At 36.8% G+C, this 21,444-nt stretch overlaps 1 protein-coding gene across 2 annotated transcripts in view; it reads left to right on the forward strand.

The window, feature by feature from the left end:
- Window positions 1–21,444, forward strand: part of LOC114047323 (MORN repeat-containing protein 5-like) — a 54,092-nt gene that overhangs the window by 2,363 nt on the left and 30,285 nt on the right. Inside the window, exons 3-5 of one of the 2 annotated variants that reach the window (XM_027868106.1) lie at window positions 2,147–2,258; window positions 6,140–6,271; window positions 6,830–7,006. In XM_027868106.1, coding sequence (XP_027723907.1) covers window positions 2,147–2,258; window positions 6,140–6,271; window positions 6,830–6,837 — 252 coding nt within the window. In that variant the 3' untranslated portion in view covers window positions 6,838–7,006. Of the gene's footprint in view, window positions 1–2,146; window positions 2,259–6,139; window positions 6,272–6,829; window positions 7,007–21,444 lie in introns of those variants that run through there. The other variant, XM_027868105.1, reaches the window with a different exon arrangement.

Raw genomic sequence — 21,444 nt, forward strand, 5'->3', positions numbered from 1 at the left:
GCTTATGGAGAGTGTCAGAAGACCTGGTTGTGAATCCTGATTCTGTTACTTAGGATTTATACAAGGAAGGGAGCTAAAAGATCACCTATTCCTTTACCCTTCCTCCTTGAATTTCTGTTTCTTGAAAACCTCTTCATCTTAGGCCCATCTTGAATGCCATCACCTCCAGGAAGTCTTCCCTTTCTTAATCTCACCAGGCAAATTTGAGTCCTCCCTTCTCTGAATGCTCACAGCACTCTGGTACTCTAGGTGGCACTTATCACATTCTGTCTTATGTTATAGCCATTTGTTTATAAATTTTGTCTCCTTCATGGGATTGAAATTCCTAAGGGCAGGGTCATATCCTACACATCTTTGTATCCCCTTCCTCAGCTTCAAACTCTAAGTATCAGAGCTTTCATCTAGTAGATACAGATGAGGAAATTGATGATCAGAGAGGTTATGTGACTTCCCCAAGGTCACACAAGTAGTAAATAACTGAGCTGAGATTTGAGGTCACCTAATATTAAATCCAGTATTCTTTCCACTATACTATGCAGCCTATATGACCTCAGACAAATTATTTGAACTCTCTAGTTCTCAATTTCCTTATCAAAGCAATGAAGGTATTGAACTAGATGACAGCCAAGGTCCCTTTTACCTCTAAATTCTATAATCCTATAACCTTGCACAAGGTCACATAGCTGGTAAGTGTCAGAACCAAGATTCAAACTGAAGTCCCTTACTGCAAATCCAATGCTCTTTCCAAGACACAAGTGAACCTACTGAAATGATAAATGTAATAGGCACCACAAAAGAGTTTTTTGATTGAGAGGATATACTCCTATGCTTGGAGTCCCCTAAATCTTCCCTTTCAGTCTTTATTATGTATATTTGAGAATTTCCCTCCTTTCAATAAGCTCTGGAATATATCTTTGATTACATTTAAGTATATCTTTGTATAAATAATTTAAATGAAGCTAAAAGTTAGATAAGAATCATCATTCAACAACCCACAAATGGTGAGCACCATTTGCAAAGCCTTGTGCTTGGCACTGGTGAGTAGGTGGGAGAAGGGGGTGAGGAGCAGAGGTCCAAAGGTGAATAACCTCTGATCTCTCCCTTTAAAGAACGTACAGGCCAGTGGGGGTGATAAGACATGGATACAAATAGCTAATGCAAGGCAAAATGTGATAAATTCCATTGAGAAGGACAAATAGTAATGGAGGCATTCAGAAGGGAAAGACAAGGCTTCCTAAAGGAGGTAGTATTTATGATTAGCCTGGAAAGATATATAGATTTTCAACAGGCAAACTAGAAAATGAGGGTTACCTTGTCCTGAGAGCAGCATGAATGAAGATATGGAGGCAAGAAAGAATGGGACAGCATGTGCAGGGAACATTAAGTATTCAATCAAGATAGGTGTGTTAGATGTCTGGAAAAGTAGTTTGAAGATATATTGTGAAGAGTGAGGCTAAGGATTTTGAACTAAATGACTTCTATTATTCTATGAATTCCATAGGGAGAGGTAGGCTTTGAAGGGGAGTGAAATGATAAGATCTATATTTTAGGAAGATAAATCTGGCAGTAGTATATAGAGGAAGCAAGAGACTGGCAGAAGACAAATAAATAAGAAGGATGTTCAAATAGAACAGACAAGAAGTAATGAGAGTCTGAATGAGGATGGGAATAGTGGAAATGAAAAGGGCAGATTGATGTAAAAGACGTGGATATAGAATCAATAGAACTTAGTGACTATGTGGCTATGGATATGGGGAAGAGAAAAAGAAAGGTTTAAAAAAATGACTGGTTTTAATATGGGTAACTCAAAAAGTGGTGGTATCATAGAAATAGAAAAGTTAGAAGTCAAATAAGTTGTAGGGGCGAAGATATTGAATTCAGATTGGGGTATGGTGAATTTGAAGTGTAGGCGGGGCATCAAGGTGGAGGTATCTAGTATGTACTTTGAGATATAATTCTGGAGCATGGGAGAGAGTGTAGGTTTGGAAGTCATCTTTATGCATATGCTTCTCCAACTGCAGACTGGCTTTCCTCATCAGTGACCCTGCCCTTCCTCCTTTGACACCATCCTTTTCAAGACCCCAAAGATGAATACTTACTCCCCAGGTCTCAGATTCATTAGACAGGCATATGACTTCTCTTTCAGGGGAAATACACCTTTGCTGATGGCCTAAAATACAAGGAAAATAAATGGCATTACTGTGATGGCTATGACAGAAGATTTTACACTGAAATCTGTGAAGGTCTGAAGCCTGCAGGTACAAAAATTATTTTCCTTTGTATAATCTAGAAACTGAGTGAGGATGGGGGTTGGGGAAAAACAATAGATTTGTTTTTAAGTTTGTTGAGGTAAAACTAAAGAGTAGAAGATAATAATAGAGCATCAACAGTGTAAGCAATGTTTATGATAGTCTTGACAGGAAAATATTTCCAATATGATAATTATTCCCATTTCTATAGTATCTTGAGGTTAACACAGCATCATCTTAATAACAACTGTGAGAGTTAGGTAGTATAAATATACAGTTATTCCTTCCACATCGCAACTTTTCCCCATTGTGGTTTTGATATATTACGGATTGTCTTAAGAAATTAAATGGGAATTTTTGGGGAGTTTTGTGGAAGCCTCAGATGACCACACGAAGTCCAGCAGACAACACAGAGCCTATGACAAATACTTAACGCAGATTTTACAACAATATGATAAGGACCCATAAAAGAAAAAGAAATAATTCAGACTTCTTCTCTGGTATGAAAGGAGGGCCAAAAAGTTTTGCAGGGATTTTCCATATCTCTGGGTTTTGGGGGAGGGTGCCACTCCCCTAACCCCCACGTTGTGGAAGGGATAACTGTATTCATGATTTTATAAATAAGGAGACTGAGGCCCAAAGAGGTAAAGAGACTTGCTTGAGGTTACAGATATATCTAGTAAGTAAGTCAAAAAGCATTTATTAAGCACTCATTATGTGTCAAGTTTTATGCTCCCTATTGAGGATACAAATTAAGGCAAAAATAGACCCTTCCCAGAAGGGAGAGACAACATGGAAACTAGGTACATATAAACTATATACACAAAAGATTGTCACCTTAGGAATTCAATCCAATTCAATAAACATTGAGTAAGTATCTACTATATACCCACAATATAAGCTCTGTGGATACAAAAAGAAAGATAGTTTTTTTTAAAATTTTTAAACTTTTTTATTTTTATTAATTTATTTTGATTTATCAACAATCACTTCCATAAGCTTTTGAGTTTTAAATTTTTCTCCCCCTCCCTCCTGCCTCCCTCCCCAAGACAATGTGCAATCTGATATAGACTATACATATACATTCCTATTAAACATATTTTCACATTAGTGATGTTGTAAGGAAGAATAAGAACCACAAGAAAGAGGGAACAAAACAGAGCAGAAGAAAAAAAAATAGCAAATAGGATGCTTTGATCTGCATTCAACTTCCATAGTTCTTTCTTTGGATGTGGATAGCATTTTTCATCACGAGGCCTTTGGATATGTCTTAGATCCTTGTATTGCTAAGAAGGGTTAAGTTTATTAATATTAGTCATCTGCACAACATGACTGTTATCGTGAACAGTGTTCTCCTTGTTTTGCTCACTTCACTCAGCATCAGACCATACAAGTCTTTCCAGGTTTTTCTGAAGTCAGCTTGTTCATCATTTCTTATAGCACAATAGTATTCCATTACATTCATATGCCACAACTTGTTCAGCCATTCCCTAATTGATGGACATCCCCTCAATTTCCAATTCTTTGCCACCACAAAAAGGGCTGCTGTAATACTTTTGTACATGTGGATCGTTTTCCCATTTTTATGATCTCTTTGGGATACAGCCCTAGAAGTGCTATTGCTGGGTCAAAGGGTATGCACATTTTTATAGCCTTTTGGGCATAGTTCCAAATTGCTTTCCAAAATAGTTGGATCATTTCACAACTCCACCAACAGTGCATTAGTGTTCCAGTTTTCCCACATCTTCTCCAACATTTGTCATTTTCCTGTTATGTCATGTTGGCCAATCTGATAGGTGTGATGTGGTAACTCAGAATTGTTTTGATTTGAATTTCTCTAATCAATAATGATGTAGAGCATTTTTTCATGTGACTATAGATGGCTTTAATTTCTTCATCTGAGAACTGCCTGTTCATATCCTTTGACCATTTATCAATTGGGGAATGACTTGTATTCTTATAAATTTGACTTAATTCTCTATATATTTTAGAAATGAGGTCCTTTTCAGAGATACTAGTTGTAAAAATTCTTTCCCAGTTTTCTAATTCCCTCCTAATCTTGGTTGCATTGACTTTGTGCAAAAACTTTTCAATTTAATGTAATCAAAATGATCCATTTTGCATTTCATAATGTTCTCTATCTCCTATTTGGTCATGAATTCTTCTGTTCTCCCTAAATCTAACAGGTAAACTATTCCTTGCTCTCCCAGTTTGCTTATATTATCAACCTTTATATCCAAAGCATGAACCCATTTTGACTTTATTTTGGTATATGGTGTGAGATTTTGGTCTATGCCTAGTTTCTGCCATTCTCTTTTCCAGTTTTCCCAGCAGTTTTTGTCAAATAGTGAGTTCTTATCCCAGAAGCTGGAGTCTTTAGGTGTAGTTCTTACCCTTAAGAAGTTTATAATCGAATGGGGAAAGATAACACAGAAAGGAAGCTGAAAAGGGTGTGGGGGTGGGGAGGAAGGGTGTTCTGGATCTTTAGAATTGAAACCAGGCAGAGCAGCAGATACCAAGTGAAGTCCAAGTCCTGCCCTCTATAAAGGAAAGTATTGGCGCCCTCCATCCCTCCAATCTGAGAGCTGTGAAATCTCAAGGCTTGATGTGATGTGATGATTAGATTAGAGGTGATGAGTTTATCCTGGGAGAGGCATCTTGTTCCATTGAGATGCAGAGTGGATTAGAAAGGTAGGAAAAGCACCAGCTATACAGACTGTGAAAGGCTTCCTGCAGCATTGCATCAAATCTTGAAGCCAGGGAAACAAGAGGGGGAGGTAAGTAGGGAGAACATTCCAGACATGGGGGACGACAAGTACAAAGACAAAGAGACAGGAGAGGGAGTGTTGTGTGTGAGAATGGCAAGTAGGCCAATATAGAGAGACCACAGGGTGTGTGAAGGAAAAAAAGTGTAAGAAGACTAGAAAGGTAGGAAGGGGTCAGATTATGAAAAACTTTAAATGCCAAACAGAAGAGAAAGGAGAGAAGAGGGCATAAATGAGAGATGTTGTGACAGGAAAAATGACAAGATTTGGCAACAGATTCCTATGTGGTCAATGAGTGAGAAGAGTTAAGGATGACACTGAGGTAGCAATCCTGGGTGACTGGGAGGATGGAGGTTCCTCTACAATAATCAGGGAGTTCAGAAGGATGAAGGATTTGAAGGGGAAAGCTAATGAGGTCTGATTTAGATGGCTATGGACCCTCCTGTTTAAGATTTCTAAGTCAGTTGGTGTAGGACTGAAACTCTGGAGAGACTAGTTAAATAGGACTGGGAATCTGCATAGAGATGATAATTTAACCATGGGAGTTGATGAGATTATCAAATAAGGCAGTATATAGTGAAAAGAGAAGAGAGACTGGGTTAGAGTTAGGAAGAAAGCGACAGTTAGTGAACAGGACATGGATGGAGAACCAGAAGAAAAGACGGAGAGAGCTAAGAGGAGAACCAAGAGAGAGCAGAATCGTGAAAGCCTAGAAAGAAATAAGTATTGAGGAGATGGTGGTCCACAGTGTCAAATGCAGTACAGATTTTCAAAAGGGCATTAGATTTGACAATTAAGAGATCATTGGTACCTTTGGAGTTTCAGTTGAATAAATAATGAATAATTAGAACCTTTATCTTCTAGCCGCAATCTCAATGACTTTGCACTGTCCTCTACAACAATTATGCTCCCTCCTATTTAGCGACTTCCTCCTGATATCTTATAAAAGTAATAGAATATCTGAACCAAAAGAGACTAGGACACAGAGTACTAAAGCTTAGGGGGAAGAAAGAAGAACATAAATGCTAGAACCAAAGGGACCATATAACAGATGTACTGTGTGCTGTAAATCTGGCTGTCTGATTCAGTTGTTACAGTGAATTAATCATGTTGTGTCCTTTTCAGGTATTTCTCAGCTCACCAACATAGATCCACCTCGAAAAATTCCTGATGGTTGTTACGACTGTGGAGATGGGTTCTATGACCCAAAAGTGAGGGTGATCAGAGACTACAAGAAGCGGTTCCTGAGAAATGCAGGTGTGTTCATTTCTTTTTCCCATCTATCCATAAGTACATTCGTGGCAAAGGATAGGAAGATTATTGCAGGCAAAAACAAAAAAATGACTACCTAAGTCATGGCTATACCAGCTCACTCATCCAATATCTACACAACCTATATGGCACAACTGCATATATGAAAAGGAATATTCATATTCTTATTACAGGTCCAGAAAAAAAATTCTACTAATCCCTAAAGTATGGCCATCAATTCAACAAACATTTATTAGAATGTTAAAGTTATAGAGTGTTCTTGTTCTTTAATATTGAAGTAGATCTATGATCTTATCAATGTGATCACTTCCTCCGTGATACATACAGCTCACACACCCTCCACTCCATATCCTATGGCACTCCCTCAGTGGGGCATTCACATTGCCGACAGCCTTCCTTCACATCACCTGATAGCGTGTGGCTGTGGGTGCAGACCACGAGCTGCCGTTTGTTCTTCTTCACCCTTACTCCATAACTACTGCACATTCTTTTCTAGCTATACATATCTTTGATGACAAGCTTTATGCTGTTTCTTGTGCACAGTTCTTTGAAGACAATAAGCTACAGCCTATTTTATAACCATCTGTCCATCCATGGCTTTGTGAGTGACCTACTGGACTCTTCATTTCAGTCAGACTTGCTGCCACTTCTCCACTAATCATGACTTCCATCCTGGACCTCAATGCATTTGCACAAGTGGATCCCCCGTGTGGGCTGCCGTTCTTGTCACTTCTGTTACTTAACAGCCTCTGTCCCCTGCAAGGCACAAGTCAGAAACTTGCTGGGCAAGGCCCTTCCTGGTCTCCCTATGTAGTGGTCCTCTTTTTCTCTGCATGTTAGTTTATACTATTTTATATTTAGTTACTATTGTGTATCTTGTGTCCCTACTAGTAGAATGTATGTTCTGTAAGGGCAAGGACTCTTACTTTTTTGTCTTTGTATCACTGGAACCAGAAATGCCTTGCTCTCCCCATAGTAGCCTCTTCATAAATATTTGTTACATTTCATTGAATTAGATTCCTTAGAGAATCTACTGGGGTTTTTTGGGGGGGTGGGGGGTTGGGGTTTTTTTTTTTGTTTGTTTTTTTGGTGAGGCAGTTGAAGTTAAGTGACTTGCCCAGGGTCACACAGCTAGTAAGTGTCATGTGTCTGAGGTTGGATTTGAGCTCAGGTCCTGCTGAATCCAGGACTGGTGCTCTCTCCACTGCGCCACCTAGCTGCCCCCTAGATTCTACTGTTTCTATGATTCATAGCTATATAGTTTCATCAAGAGAATACTAATGTTAAAAAGTAGGAATTTTGTTTCAGGGAAAAGCTTGGGGTAATTGAAAGCACAGTGGAATTTTCCAAATAAAATCTAGTCAATCTGTTTTCTTATTCCTATTCAATTTTGTGTTCAGCTTATTGTCTGTTGCAAAGATATAGCTACCAATAGAATAGCTCCATGATCTGTTCATACTACTGCATTTCATAATCTAGGTCATAGTCATTATCTAATCAAACCAAATTCTTTTGAATGACTTTGAAAGTCATTTAGGAGGCTCAGAAATGCTTTATGGTTTGATAAAAACAACATAATGTAATCTACAAGTAAAACTATCTGGAGGACCTCATAAGCCATAGGGAATCTCTTCTATTTATAGTCTGTGCTGGACAGAGGCAGTTTGGTGGTACAGTGCATATAGATGGTTGAGCTTGGAGTCAGGAATATCTGACTCCAACCTTTGACACTTACTAGCTTTGTGACTCCTGGGCAAGTCACTTAGTCTCTTCCTGCCTCAGTTTCCTCAATTGTGTGATAGAGATAATAATAGCACCTTCTTCATAGGGTTAGTGTGAGGGTGAAATGAGATAAAATTTATAAAAAGCTTAGCACAGTGCCTGGAACATAGTAGGTGCTTAATAAGTGTTTGTTTCCTTCCCTCATTCCTGGACATCCTTTAGGATGATAATACCTATAGTGAGCATACATCTATTTGTTTTGTGCCTTCTTGATATTAATAATCAAGATTATCAGTTTATCTGTTGTTTTATCAGTCTTATGATATTAATATAAGCATGTGAGAAATCTTATTGATAGAGAGACTCTAAAGTTGGTGATAATACAATGCTTTTTATAATCAACAAATAATATTTATAGTGGGATTTTGTATTCTCTACATTTTTAAGACAGTTGTGTAACTGTCAAGATATATTCTGTTGTCAAATATTATTTATAAAAGACTGCTTGTTTTGTATGTACTGTTTGGTTTATATTTTTAGATTGTTGTTTTACATTTTCATCAAGGATACCCTTGATAATATATAACTTATTATCATAAAGGTTTTGTAAAGATGAAAAGATAAAGGTGAATCATTAGTTACTTTATCGATTTTTAATTATCAAACATTTATCTTTTTCTATCTTCCCCCCCCCCACACACATACATACACTATAAGAAAAAAAAAAAGAAAAGAAATACAAAACTCTTGTAACAAATAAGCATAGTCAAGCAATACCAATTCGCTATTTAATCCATCCCTTTCTCTCATTAGGTGGGCAGGATTTTTCATCATCTTTCCTCTGGAATAATGGTTGATCATTGCATTGATTAGGGTTCTTAAGTCTTTCAAAAATTATTGGTGTTATAGTATAAGTTATTTCTTTGCCACAAAGATTTTTCCCATTTTACTCTTTCTCTTCTAGTCTTAACTGCACTGGATTTGTTTGTGCAAAAAAATCTAGTGTTATATAACCAACTTGTACATTTTTTCTTATGTGATTCTCTCTGTCCCTTGTTTGATTGTGGACTCTTCCCCTATCCATAAATCTGAAAGGTAATTTCTTCCTTGTTCCTCTAATTTATTTATGGTGTAGCGTTTTATATTAATTTGGAAAATGTCTTGGCATATGGTGTTGATCTAAACCTAATTGCTAGCACACTGATGTTCACTGTTCTCAGCAGTTTTTGTCAAATTGTTACACTAGTTCTTACACTACTAACTGAGGTCTGAGCTACTGTGTTTGCTTCTACATGTCATGTACTTAATCTGTTCCACTGATCCTTTCGGTTTTTTAACCAGTACCAAATTGTTTGAGTGATTACTGCTTTGTAGTATACTTTCATATATGATACTACTCAGGTCCTTCCTTTCCACTTCCTTCCCACTTTTTTTTCATTATTTCCCCTGAGATTAATAATCTTATTTGCTGTGACATTAGTGACTTTTGTCTCTCTGGATGAATTTTGTTATTTTTTTTCTAGTTCTATGAAAGTATTCCTTTTACAGTTTGATTGGTATGGTACTAAATAAGCAAATTAATTTAGATAATATTATCATTTTTTATCATATTGACTTGACCTACCTATGAAAAATTAATATTTTCCCAATTATTTAGGCATGTATTTCTTAAAACAGTATTTTGTAATTTTATTCATATAGTTCTTGTGCATATTTTGGTAGATAGACTCCCAAGTATTTTTTACACTCTTCACTTTTTTAAATGGAATTTCCCTTCTATCTCTTGCTACTGGAATTATTGGTGATATACAGAAATGCTAATGATTTGCATGGATTTATTTTACATCCAGCAACTCTACTGAAGTTATTATTTTAATTAATTTTGAGTTGACTCTCCAGGGTTCTCTAAGTACACCATCATATTATCTTCAAAAAGTGATAATTGTTTTTGCCTATTCTTGTTTCCTCAATTTCTTTTTCTTTATTCTATTGCTATAGTCAGCATTTCTAGTACCGTATCAAATAGAAGTGTTGATAATGGATAGATATCCTTTCTTAACCTCTGATCATATTAGAAATGACTTATTTATCCCCATTACCTATGATGTTGGTTCTTGGTTTTAGATATATACTATTTATCATGATAAAGAAAAGTACACTTATTCCTGCATTTTTTAGTGTTTTGAACAGAAATTAGTGTTGTATTTTCTAAAAAGTTTTTTCTTCATCTATTGATATAATTATATTGTTTTGTAGTTCTTGTTATTAATATGGTTATTTATATTTATGGTTTCTCTAATATTAAGCTGACTCTGTATCACTAGTATAATTCCAACCTAATCATAATGTATAGTCATTATGACATGTTACTGTAGCCTCTTTGCTAATATTTTATTTAAATTTTTTAAATTAATGTCCATTAAAGATAAGGTCAGTAATTTTCATTCTCTGTCTTGAATCTCCTGAGTTTAGCAGTCAAGACCATATTTGTGTCATAAAGGAATTTAGTAGGTTCCCTTCTATTGCTATTTTTGTAAACAATTTGTGTAATATAGAAATTAATGTTCTTTGAATGTTTCATAGAACTATTCAAGTTGTAAGTTTTATTAGTATATAATTGGACAAAATCAGTTTCTAATAATATACTTTGTTTCTTCCTCATTTGTTATGAATTCTTTTTCATTTTTGACGCTGATAACTTGGTTTTCCTCTCAAATTAGCTAGTAGTTTGTATTTTTATTGATTTTTTTAAAAAAAACTGGTCTTAATTTTATTTGTTAATTATTTTTATTTCTATTTTGTTCATAGCTTTATAATATCTATATTTTGGTATTTGGTTTTTTTAAAATTTCTTGGTTTTCTAGCTTTTTTAGTTGCATGTCAAATTCATTGATCTTTTCTTTCTTTTGTTGAATAAAGTCTTTAGTGTTATAAATATTTGCCTCAGAATAGCTTTGGCTGCATCCTAAAAATGTTGGTATGTTATATCATTGTTGTAATTATCTTTAATGAAATTGTCTATTGTTTCTGTGATTTTCTCTTTGACTCATCAATTCTTTAGAAATAAGTTAAATATTTAGTCTCCAGTTAACTTTTACTTTTTTATTGGACTGTTATTAAATATAATTTTTTAATTTTATTCCATTTGTTTGCAGATAAATATTGTAAATATTTATTTATTCATTTATTTTATTGCATTGTATAAACACATAAATAATGTGTTTAATATTACTCTTTCTCTGCATTTATTTGTGAGGTTTTTATGACCTAATAAAGGTCCTATGACAGCTGAAAAATATATATGTTCCTTTCTATTCATTGCCAGAGCTCTATCATATCTAACTTTTCTAAAATTCTATTCAAGCCTTTACCTTCTTTCTTGTTTATTTTTGGTTAGATTTGTTTAGTTCTGAAAGGAGTATACCAAAATCCTCCAGTATTATAGTTTTACTGTCTAAGTATCCCTATAAATAATTTAGTTTTTCCTTTAAGTATTTAGATGCTATGCCATTTGCTACTGGAGTCAGAGTAGTAGCACTGACAACCTGTACTTCACCAGTCTGAGATCCTCTCTCCTGGTTAGAGAGGTACACCTGAGATCTAAGTCTCAGATCCCCTCTGGCGGACTGGAATGACCATCCTGAACTGCTGATCCCTGCCTAGAAGTAAAGTATCAGATCTCCTCCTCTGGGAATTAGAATTTGAGTGGTCACTGTGAGGCCCTATTTCCCATCTAGGAGTTAGAGTATCAGATCCCCTCTCTTCAGGGGTTTGGAAAAACAATGCTGAGGCTTTGTTCCCCTGGGATCTGAGTCCCAGGAGTGGGACAGAGCTGTAGCCCCTATCTCTGGGAGCTGAATTGTAGTGGTCAGAGAAGCAGAAGATTCACAACACCACCATCTTGGCTGGTCTCCAATGAATCATTTGTCATTTATATCCTTTCCATTACATTTTTTAAGGCATTAGTAATATTTCTAGTTTTTTCCAGTTGCTTGATATCTGTCAGATATCGAGAATCAGTCCCACAATATTCTAAACTGCATAACCTCCAGAACAGACCTCCTATATGTTGATTTGGTCTGGTATAGTTACTCTTCCCATCTTTGTTTTCTTTAGTACTCTTTCTATTTCCATATGGAGCACATCATAGACTACAGTGTTAGCATCTCAAATTGGTAGACTCTAGAATATAGTTCCCAGTAATACTCTAATGTTGTATGTTCTGAGGTTTCTTATGGCTCATAAATTCTGTTCATTCACTCAGTCAGTCATCATTTACTAAGAACCTGTACTTAATATGCACATTACTTGGGGTTTAAACAAAATTTAGGTAAGACATCCCTACACTCATGGAAGTTAGTAGCAAAAAAAAAAAATGCAAATAAAACTGTAACGCGTACTATCACATGAAAACTTTAGTGTAGAAGTACAAAACAAAGTATTTTGTGAGGTCCAGGAGAGTTGTGGGAGAAGAGGTGGTGCAGAGAAGGCTTTATGAAGGAACTGATATTTGAGTTGGGCTTTAAGGGATAGATAAGAATTCAATTGGCAGAGAAAGAGATAATAATACAGGCACAAAAAACAACATAAGGAAAGGAATGGAAGCAGTAAAGCATTAGGGATGTTCAAGGACAGAATAATCCAGTACACTTGGCACAATGAGTACATGGCATGAAGGGGAGAAAGGCTAGAAAGGTAGAGTGACTCTATTCGTTCCTTCAAGTGCTAACATTTTATGCTCTAATGCTCTCATGCTTTTACATTCTATGTTCCAATTTTCCTTTAATCTCTATGGTTCAATGATCTAGGATAGAAATAGCTAAGGGATATTTTGGTTGCAATATTACAGGACATATAGAAATGTAAGGGTCTTGCAAACCACTAAATGTGGGTCTTTGTTCTTTGCTACCTAGTCATTAAACTTGATTCACTTTATCTATACCAGGAACTCATCTGGACTTCAGTCTAACCTAAAATAGAATTGCTTGATTCTTAACCACCTTGTATTTTCCCTAAGGTTTCTTTCTTGCCCTGCACTCATAAACTCATTTTGTAAACAATACATTTGTGGAGCAGAGAGAAGCATATTTCTATGAACTGCTGGCTATTCCCAAGAGTGGGCACCTGAATAAACAACATGATCAAACCAGGTCATAAGTTTGATTATTGAAATGATCCCAGAGTAAATGGGTACACTCAAATACTGCAATTTAGAAAGCAAATATGACTTGAGTGTGTCACATAGTCTGAACACCTCTAATTTACATGAGTCAACAAGGTGGGCGAAGAGCAGATAAACTGTCTCTAATTAACCTTTCCTTCTAAACCAAAATTCCTCTGTTCCATCTTGATTTCATTTTGGCCTGTAAAGAAATTACCCTTCTCTTTCTGGTAGTTAGGAATTATATGTGGGTATAACTAACATTCTACATTCAATGTTCTAACATTCTATATTCTAAAGGATTTTCCAGCTCTAACATTTTTAGTTATAAGGTTCTCCCAGGTCTTCATTTTATGTTCTAATGCCCTTCTAGCTCAAGCATTGTGTATTCTGAGGTTCATTCCAACTTGATCATTCTAGAGTTCTATAAAATTCTTTGTCTTCGACTGATGGTTACAAAGTAGAGGGAAAAATCCATTTTGCTTCAAGTATTGCATGAGTTCAATGAGGAATGTAGTTGAGGAAAATCTAATAGAAAGGGTTAGCCATGAAGGATGGTTAGGATTTCATAGAATCTTAGATGTGGAAGGTGTCTCAGTCCAACCCATACCTAGAGCATAAACACCCTCAATAATAATCCAGTCTTAGTGACTTCCAGTAATGGAGAATTAATTACTTCCTAAGGTAACCCATTTTATGGAAAGTTCTGATTGTTAGAAAGTTGAATATAGGTTCTCTCCACCCCCTTTATGCCCCTCACCAGAGTCTTCTCTAGGATAAGCAAGGAGCCCCTACATCTGACCAGACTTCTTTATATTCTTGTGGCTTTTGGGATCTCATGGGTCTCTCATCACCATCTATCATGAGGTTGAACCTCAAGGGAGAAGGTCAAACAGTATAATCTTGGGCTACCCTCGACAAACTTCAGCTACTTATATTCTACCTGTACTTACTGTTCAATGCTTAACATACTCTCATCCTCTTGCATTTACCCCATCCCAGTGATTCTGAATCACTGGTGGCCTATGTACAAACTGTTTCCCATCTTTAACTCACCACTCCTTCATGTTTATCAACCTCAAACTCACCTCACAAAGTTCCACTCCAGATCTGCCTTTCCCTTCCACTGCACCCTCTGGAATACCTGTGCCACAATGAATTAACTTCCCTTTGTCTTAAACTTGTTTCTTTCTCCTTCCTTCATTTTGCCCTCACTGAAACAGGGTTCCTTATTACACCACTTCCCTTTCTAGCACTGGCTACACTATAGCTCAGGTGGTGGATATGTAAGCTTTAAGTATTCCAAAGTGGTCTGATCCAAGGTAAAGTCTGATCACTGCCCTTCTCATCTGAACTCTGCAAGTTTCTGACCTTGGTTTGGGTCTATGCAACACTCTCGTTGGCTTGAGTCTGGTCAGAAGTCCCATTAGACTGCTGCTGGACTCAGGTCTAACTGAATTCTCTCTTGCTTCAGTGTAACCCCATTTCCTCTGAGTTTTTTTTTTTTTGTATAGCATGATAACAGCTGCATAGTAACCCTTCATTTATTTAAATACAATGTCAACAACATTGAGTTTAATGCTTCAATGGTCTGTAATTTCATCAGTGGCTGTACTAAAATGTATTGCAGTACTTATAACTTAGTAGAGGTCTTCAAGAGTTGTTGTGGCTAAAACCATCATGATTTAGGAGACAACTTGTTGATGAATCTTTCTGAACTTAACTAGGCTTGTTGTCAGATAATAGACATACAGTCTCTCACTTGGCTTATATTCGAAGCATTACCAATTTGATAGGCCCTGCCCAGAACTTATGCTTTACTAGAATAACCTTCAGTAAACCAGGGTCACCACCATTTCATGATAAGTTCTCAGAATAAGACATTAGTGAAGGCAACATTTATTGATCTACTAAATGGAAGCCCAGTAGTAGATAACATTATGAAATTAGAGGAGTTTCTTTTGGCCACCCTTACCCTGATCTTACTTTAAGTGTCCATAGATGGACAGAAAGAGGAAATAGATGAGGAAATCAGGAAACTGATCGCAACCCTGACACAGAGGTATGTTGCACTGGTGATGGAGGACTTCAATTATCCAGACATATGCTGGAGCTTTCACTCTTTCTGCCAGAAGTGTAACAGCAATTTCTTGACTTATCTTAATGATAATTTCATTCCTCAGAATACGGAGGAACAAACAAGCAAAATTCTATTCTGAAGCTGATTGTTCCCGACGGAGAGAAACTGATTTCTGTAGTAGGAGTCATGGGAGATTTGGGAGGAAGTACGTATTCACCCTAGATTTGGGGACAGCAGATTTCAAACAGTGGATCTTTGGGATTAGAATGCTATAGGGTTAGTCAGCCCAGGGGGGATAAAAAACTCCTAAGAGTAAAATTCTGAAGACATTAAAAAAAATTCCAATGAAGAAGAAAAAGGGCAATTGTTCAAAGAGCTATGTGTGACTGCACATGTAATTCACCAATCAACTTAAATTTTTAAAAGAAACTTAGAGAAGATAGAAGCAAAATAAGGTAACAGAATAAAAACTAAAGCATAACATGGTGATCTAAGAATAGTGTCAAGGGCTGGTAAAGCTCAGAATAAGCTGAGGCTGGCAACAAAAACTAAGGACAGCAAAAGGGTTTTTTTTAATTTTGTTCTTGAAGGGTTTTTTTTAAGCTATGGTGGGCAAAAGGGGGAAAATCAATAGAAGGATATGACCACTGCTCAAGGCAGATAGGATAACAAATAGAAGAGCTCCTCAATCCTCACTTTTCTGTGTCAAGGAGAATGATCTTTGGATGGACAAGGACAGAACATATATAGCTAATAGGGAAGTCAATACACCAAATGGGTAGGGAAACAGCCTCTTGCATTTACCCTATCCCAGTGAATTCAGGTCATTTGGCCCAGGTAAACCATATCCTCAGATACTGAAAGAACTGAAAGATGTGGTTGCTGAGCTGCTGTCAGTTATCTTTGAAACATTTTGGAGACTAGGAGAGGGAACATGGTCAGAATAAGAACAGGAAGTTTTCAGAGGAAGAAATCTAAACTATTTATAGCCTTTTGAAAAAATGTTCCAAGTCACTAATAATTAGAGAGATGCAAATTAAAAAAAACTCTGAGGTTCCATCTCATAGTCATAAGTTGACCCCAAAAAATGACATGTTGGAAGGGCTGTGTGGAAGCAGGTACATTAATGTACTGTTGGTGGAGCTATGAACTTGTCCAGCCATTCTAGAAAGCAATTTGAAGCTATGCTCCTGAAATTATTAAATTTACTCTTTGATCCAGTGATATCACTGCAAGGCCCTATATGGCAAAGAGATCAAAGAACAAGGAAAATCACACATATGTACAAAAATATTTATAGCCTTTTTTGTGGTGGCAAAGAACTGGAAACTAAAGCAGTACCCATCAGTTGAAGCATAGCTAAACAAGTTATGGAATATGAATGTGATAGAATACTATTATGCTATAAGAAATTATGAAGGAGATGGTTTCAGAGAAATTTGGGAAAACCTATGTGAGGGGCAGCTAGGTGGCACAATGGATAGAGCACTGGCCCTGGATTCAGGAGGACCTGAGTTCAAATCCTGTCTCAGACACATAACACTTACAAGCTGTGTGACCCTGGGCAAGTCACTTAACCCCATTGCCTAGCCAAAAACAAACAAACAAACAAAAAAAACCTATATGAAATGATGCAGAATGAAGTAACAGAACCAAAAGAACAATATATACAACAACATTATACAACTATTTATGGTTGCTGTCCTTCGTTCTTGAAGAGGACCAAAATGACATATGTTAGCATCAAGTTATAGTGTATCTGACTCTGGGTGATCAGACCACTATGAGCTTGTAATGCTGTACCACAGGTGGGGCACAAATAGTCCATGTGAACATTTGAAGTAGATTCTTTGAATTTGTGCATCTCATGATTCTTTTGAGCTACTTCAATTTTGCTTCACGCATAGAGCACAGCACCTTTTCTGATGAGGGCATACCAAGCTGGGCAGTCCTGTGCCAGTATCTCCCATGTCACACAATCAGTTCTAGCGTTTTTAAGAGAAATTTTGAGAATGTCTTTGTATTATTTCTTCTGACCACCATGTGAGTGCTTGCCCTGTGTGAGTTCTCCATAAAATAGTCTTTTAGGTAAGTGTAAGTTTGGCATTCAAACATGGCCAGCCCATCATAGTTGTGCTCTCTGTAATAGAGTCTGAATGTTTGGCAGTTTAGTTAGAGAAAGAACCTCGGCATCTGGTATTTTATCCTACCAGGTGATCTTCAGAATCTTCCTAGGACAATTAAAATGGAAGCGATTCAGTTTCCTGGCATGGGGCTTGGTATACTGTCCCGGTTTCACAGGCATGCAACAATGAAGTCAGCACAATGGCTCTGTAGACCTTCAGTTTGGTAGTCAGTCTCATACCTCTTCTCTCCCACACTTTCATTCAGAGACTCCCAAACACTGAGCTAGCTCTGGCAACCTCATTGCCATACTGCCAAGGTAAGTGAACTTATCCACAGCATTCAAAACTTCTACATTTGCTGCAACCAATGGTTCCACGCATGGATGTTGTGGTGCTAGCTAGTAGAGTACCTGTGTTTTTACCAAATGAGCACTTGGGCTGTCTATTCCTTGTTCTTGCCACATATCTAGACCACCTCCTTTCATATGATCATATAGAACAGTTTCTTGATGATATCCCTTATATGGGAGTGGGTGAGAGCCAGTCCTAACTGGTTTGGGAGAGCCCATTGTTAAATTTTCATTGTGAGCATTCATTCTTCAATTGCTACAAATCAGCGCTTGATGTATTGTTCTTTTGATTGTTTAGATTTAAGAAAATGTTACTAAAGCAGATTTAAAAGTATATATGCATAACTTTTTCCTGAGGGCCAAGTTATTAAACATTTATCAGCACATCCCTATATTTCACCATAAACATTGCTTGAGCTCAACAAGAGTGTAGTAGACGGCTCAGGGAATAAAGTTATCACTAAAGTTGGAATCTTGGTAACTGTAGGTTAATAACAACAACAACAACAACAACATTTATTTAGTGCTTTAAAGTTTTCAGAGTGCTTTGCATCCATTATCTCATTTGAGCTTCATAACACTCCTGTCTTATGCCACTTTTTGTATGGAAATATGTTGCAGCCTACTTTTACCCATCATTCATTTTTTCATTATTCTTTGATCACCCCAACATCGATTCCTCAGATAGTGTGATCTTCCCATATTTGCAACTGTGAAGCATCACTGGGAGAACATTTGTGTTAAAGATAAGACTTTGTACCACAGAGCAGCTGGACTTAGCCACTTGTTATCTTTAAAAATAGTACACAGTTTCTCAAATGTAATCCAGCCTAATCTCTTCCTCTTATTTAATTATGAGTCCAAGTCAGTGTTCATCTGTAATGCCTATATCAGACATATGAACCACCCATCTGCATAGTCTAGGGCCCAGAGACTCTCAAACTTATTTGGCCTACTTCCTCCTTTTCAGAAAAGAAAAAATTACTCAGCACCCCCCAGGAAATCTTTCTTTTTTAAAAGAAATTTAATTTAATTTTTTAAAGATTCATTTATTTATTTTTAGTTTTCAATATTCATATCCATGAGATTTTAAGTTCCAAATTTTCTCCCCATCTCATCCCTCCTCCAACCCCAAGACAGCATGCATTCTGAATACCCTTCCCCTAATCTGCCCTCCCTTCTATCTCCCCCCTTTCGCTTATCACCTTCCTCTTCTATTTTCCTGTAGGGTAGGATAGGAAATCTACTTTCTTTAACTCTTTACCTTTTTTTTTAATTTGTGTCATTTCAAACTACTGCCGCCCCCCTGAATCATTCCAGTGCTTCCTAAGGGGTAGTATTGCCCATTTTGGGAACCTATGTAGGCAATTGGCATTTTTCATTCATTTAGATTTTCTTGTATGGATGGTTAGATTAGTCTTGTGAGTATCCATGGATCTCATTGAGGAGGCTCTATAATGTTCGAGGGCTTGATGCAATCAGCACAATGACATACACAAAAAGGAACACCTGAATTATCTTAACATCTATAGGGAATTCCTCTTCTATGTGTGCTTTGTTTAATAATCCTCCATCACAGTGGCAAATACCTTTGATGAACACGTTTTCCTGTTATTCTAAATCAATATTATCCTTGGCCTCCATCTCTTTCCATTTTGCAAGAAGGTCAAGTGTTTGCTGATTTAGCAGTTCATTTGTTTTTTTTGTCCTCTTCATTGTGGCACCTGTTTTGCATCTGTTAAACTTCTGCAGGAAAAAATGATCATCAAGTCTTAATATTGTTGCCTTTTCCCATTTTTCTTCATCAACAGCTCATTTGAATAGGTGAGGATGATGATGTTGTGGTTGTTCAGAGTATTTTTCTAATTGGCCTTCTAATTTGATGTTGATTTTGACCTTTTCTCTAAATTATCAATGATCTCAGTATATACAACCAATTGATGCTGATATGACTCCCCATTCATTTCCTGTTAGTATATATATTCAATTTCATTTTTTTGATGGTGTTTTTCAGTATTTCTTATGTGTTGTACTTTTTGACTCTTTTCTGGAAGAAAGTATTACTGATGCTAGAGGTTTCTGAGTAATCTAATGTTAGACCTCTTAAATTTCTCAAACTTGAACCATATTTCCCAGCTTTTTTGCCATCATCACTTGGGATAGTGTTCTAATTGAAGTTACTGAGTTTCAAAGTATATATTGACTTGGTCTGGAGGATTTAAAAAAGTTATCCATGGAATTCCTTAATTTCTTCCCCCTCATTAACCAATGTTGTAATTATATTCATGATGATATTTTTTGCTTATGTTCATCATGAGCACTGTAAGATAGGATGACCCTTTGTCCTTTGAAATCCTCTTTCTCCTTGTCTTGACTGCATGATGAAACAAACTCCCTCCCCATTGTTTGCCTCTGAAGGGAAAATCCCTGAGGTTCTTCTTCCATTTAGCAGCATTTTGGGGGTAGAGGAATCATTTGGTTTTGTTTATTGTGAGGAGGCAATGTTGATGTGTTTCAGTTCATCCAATAGTATGCCAATTGTTGTCCATTGAGCAAAGAGCTCATATTTAGAAAACTTCCAATTAGTTTAATTTTTAATAAACTATGAATTCTTAGCCCCCTCTGCACTTATTGTACCTTGGTTGGTTACTGCATAGGTAAGAAAGAGGGCCTAATATCTGATGTGTTTCATCATTATACATTAGTATATACCAATTAAGTAGATAAGGTAAAACATTAAAATAACTATAAGATACATATATCAGGATTTACTTATGAGTCAGTTGGTGCCAACTCAACCAGGCAAACAGATCTGGAGGCAAGAAAGATGAAACTAGCAGCAAGTCAAGTTGGAGTGGTTGTAATTCAGGATTTTAGTGAGATGTAAAATTCTGGAGCATAAGCATAGCGCTTGGTTAGGTATGAGTTGTGAGCTCTGGAATACGGCTTCTCTTTGTAGCTCATAGACTGAGCATGGAACCAAAAATCAGACATTTTTATCAGTTAGCGGGATCAGTTTTAGGTAAATAACAACAAAGCAAATCCATACTTGGATCAAGAGCGAAAGCCAAGAACTATCTGAAAAAGGACTCAGGAGACCTTGGTTAATGATACCAGCTCTGCACGTTGTGATAAAATGCAGTGCTTGAGGAATATGTTGTTATGTTATGGTAGCACCTGGTGGGGTCCCCAGAAAAGTTACCACAACTTCATATTATTTTATGGTTCCACATCCATTCAAAACCATAGCACATGAGCCCCCACTGTAAACTGATGCATTTTTTTTTACTAGTCAGCTAGGGGACACAATTGGTAAAGGCAAATACATTTAATAAAACAACATAGTAAGAAAATTAATAGTGGAAAATTTTCCTCGTAAATTTGAGGTATGCTGTTCAACAACTATACACATAATCAGTGGGAAGAGTAGACACGCAGCTGGATCATACATGAAAGATACACATGTGATTGAGTGCACATGTGGAGGAACACAGCTTTGAGGAACACATGTGACCAGGAAGCAAGCATAGAGAGATAACCCATGTCTCTGGTGCTGGTGCTGATGTCTTCAAATAATGTTACTGTGTCACCCTGTCTGGGCTTGTCTGCTAGAGAGAGGCTGCCTCCTCCTGTCTCCACTATTAGAAATTGAGCTCCTTCAGAGCAAAGACTTTTGCTTTTCCATTGTAACTCTAGTACTTAATATAGTGCTTTCCACA

Source organism: Vombatus ursinus, unplaced genomic scaffold (assembly GCF_900497805.2).
Source record: "Vombatus ursinus unplaced genomic scaffold, bare-nosed wombat genome assembly UNPS02014786.1, whole genome shotgun sequence".
Taxonomy (NCBI): domain Eukaryota; kingdom Metazoa; phylum Chordata; class Mammalia; order Diprotodontia; family Vombatidae; genus Vombatus; species Vombatus ursinus.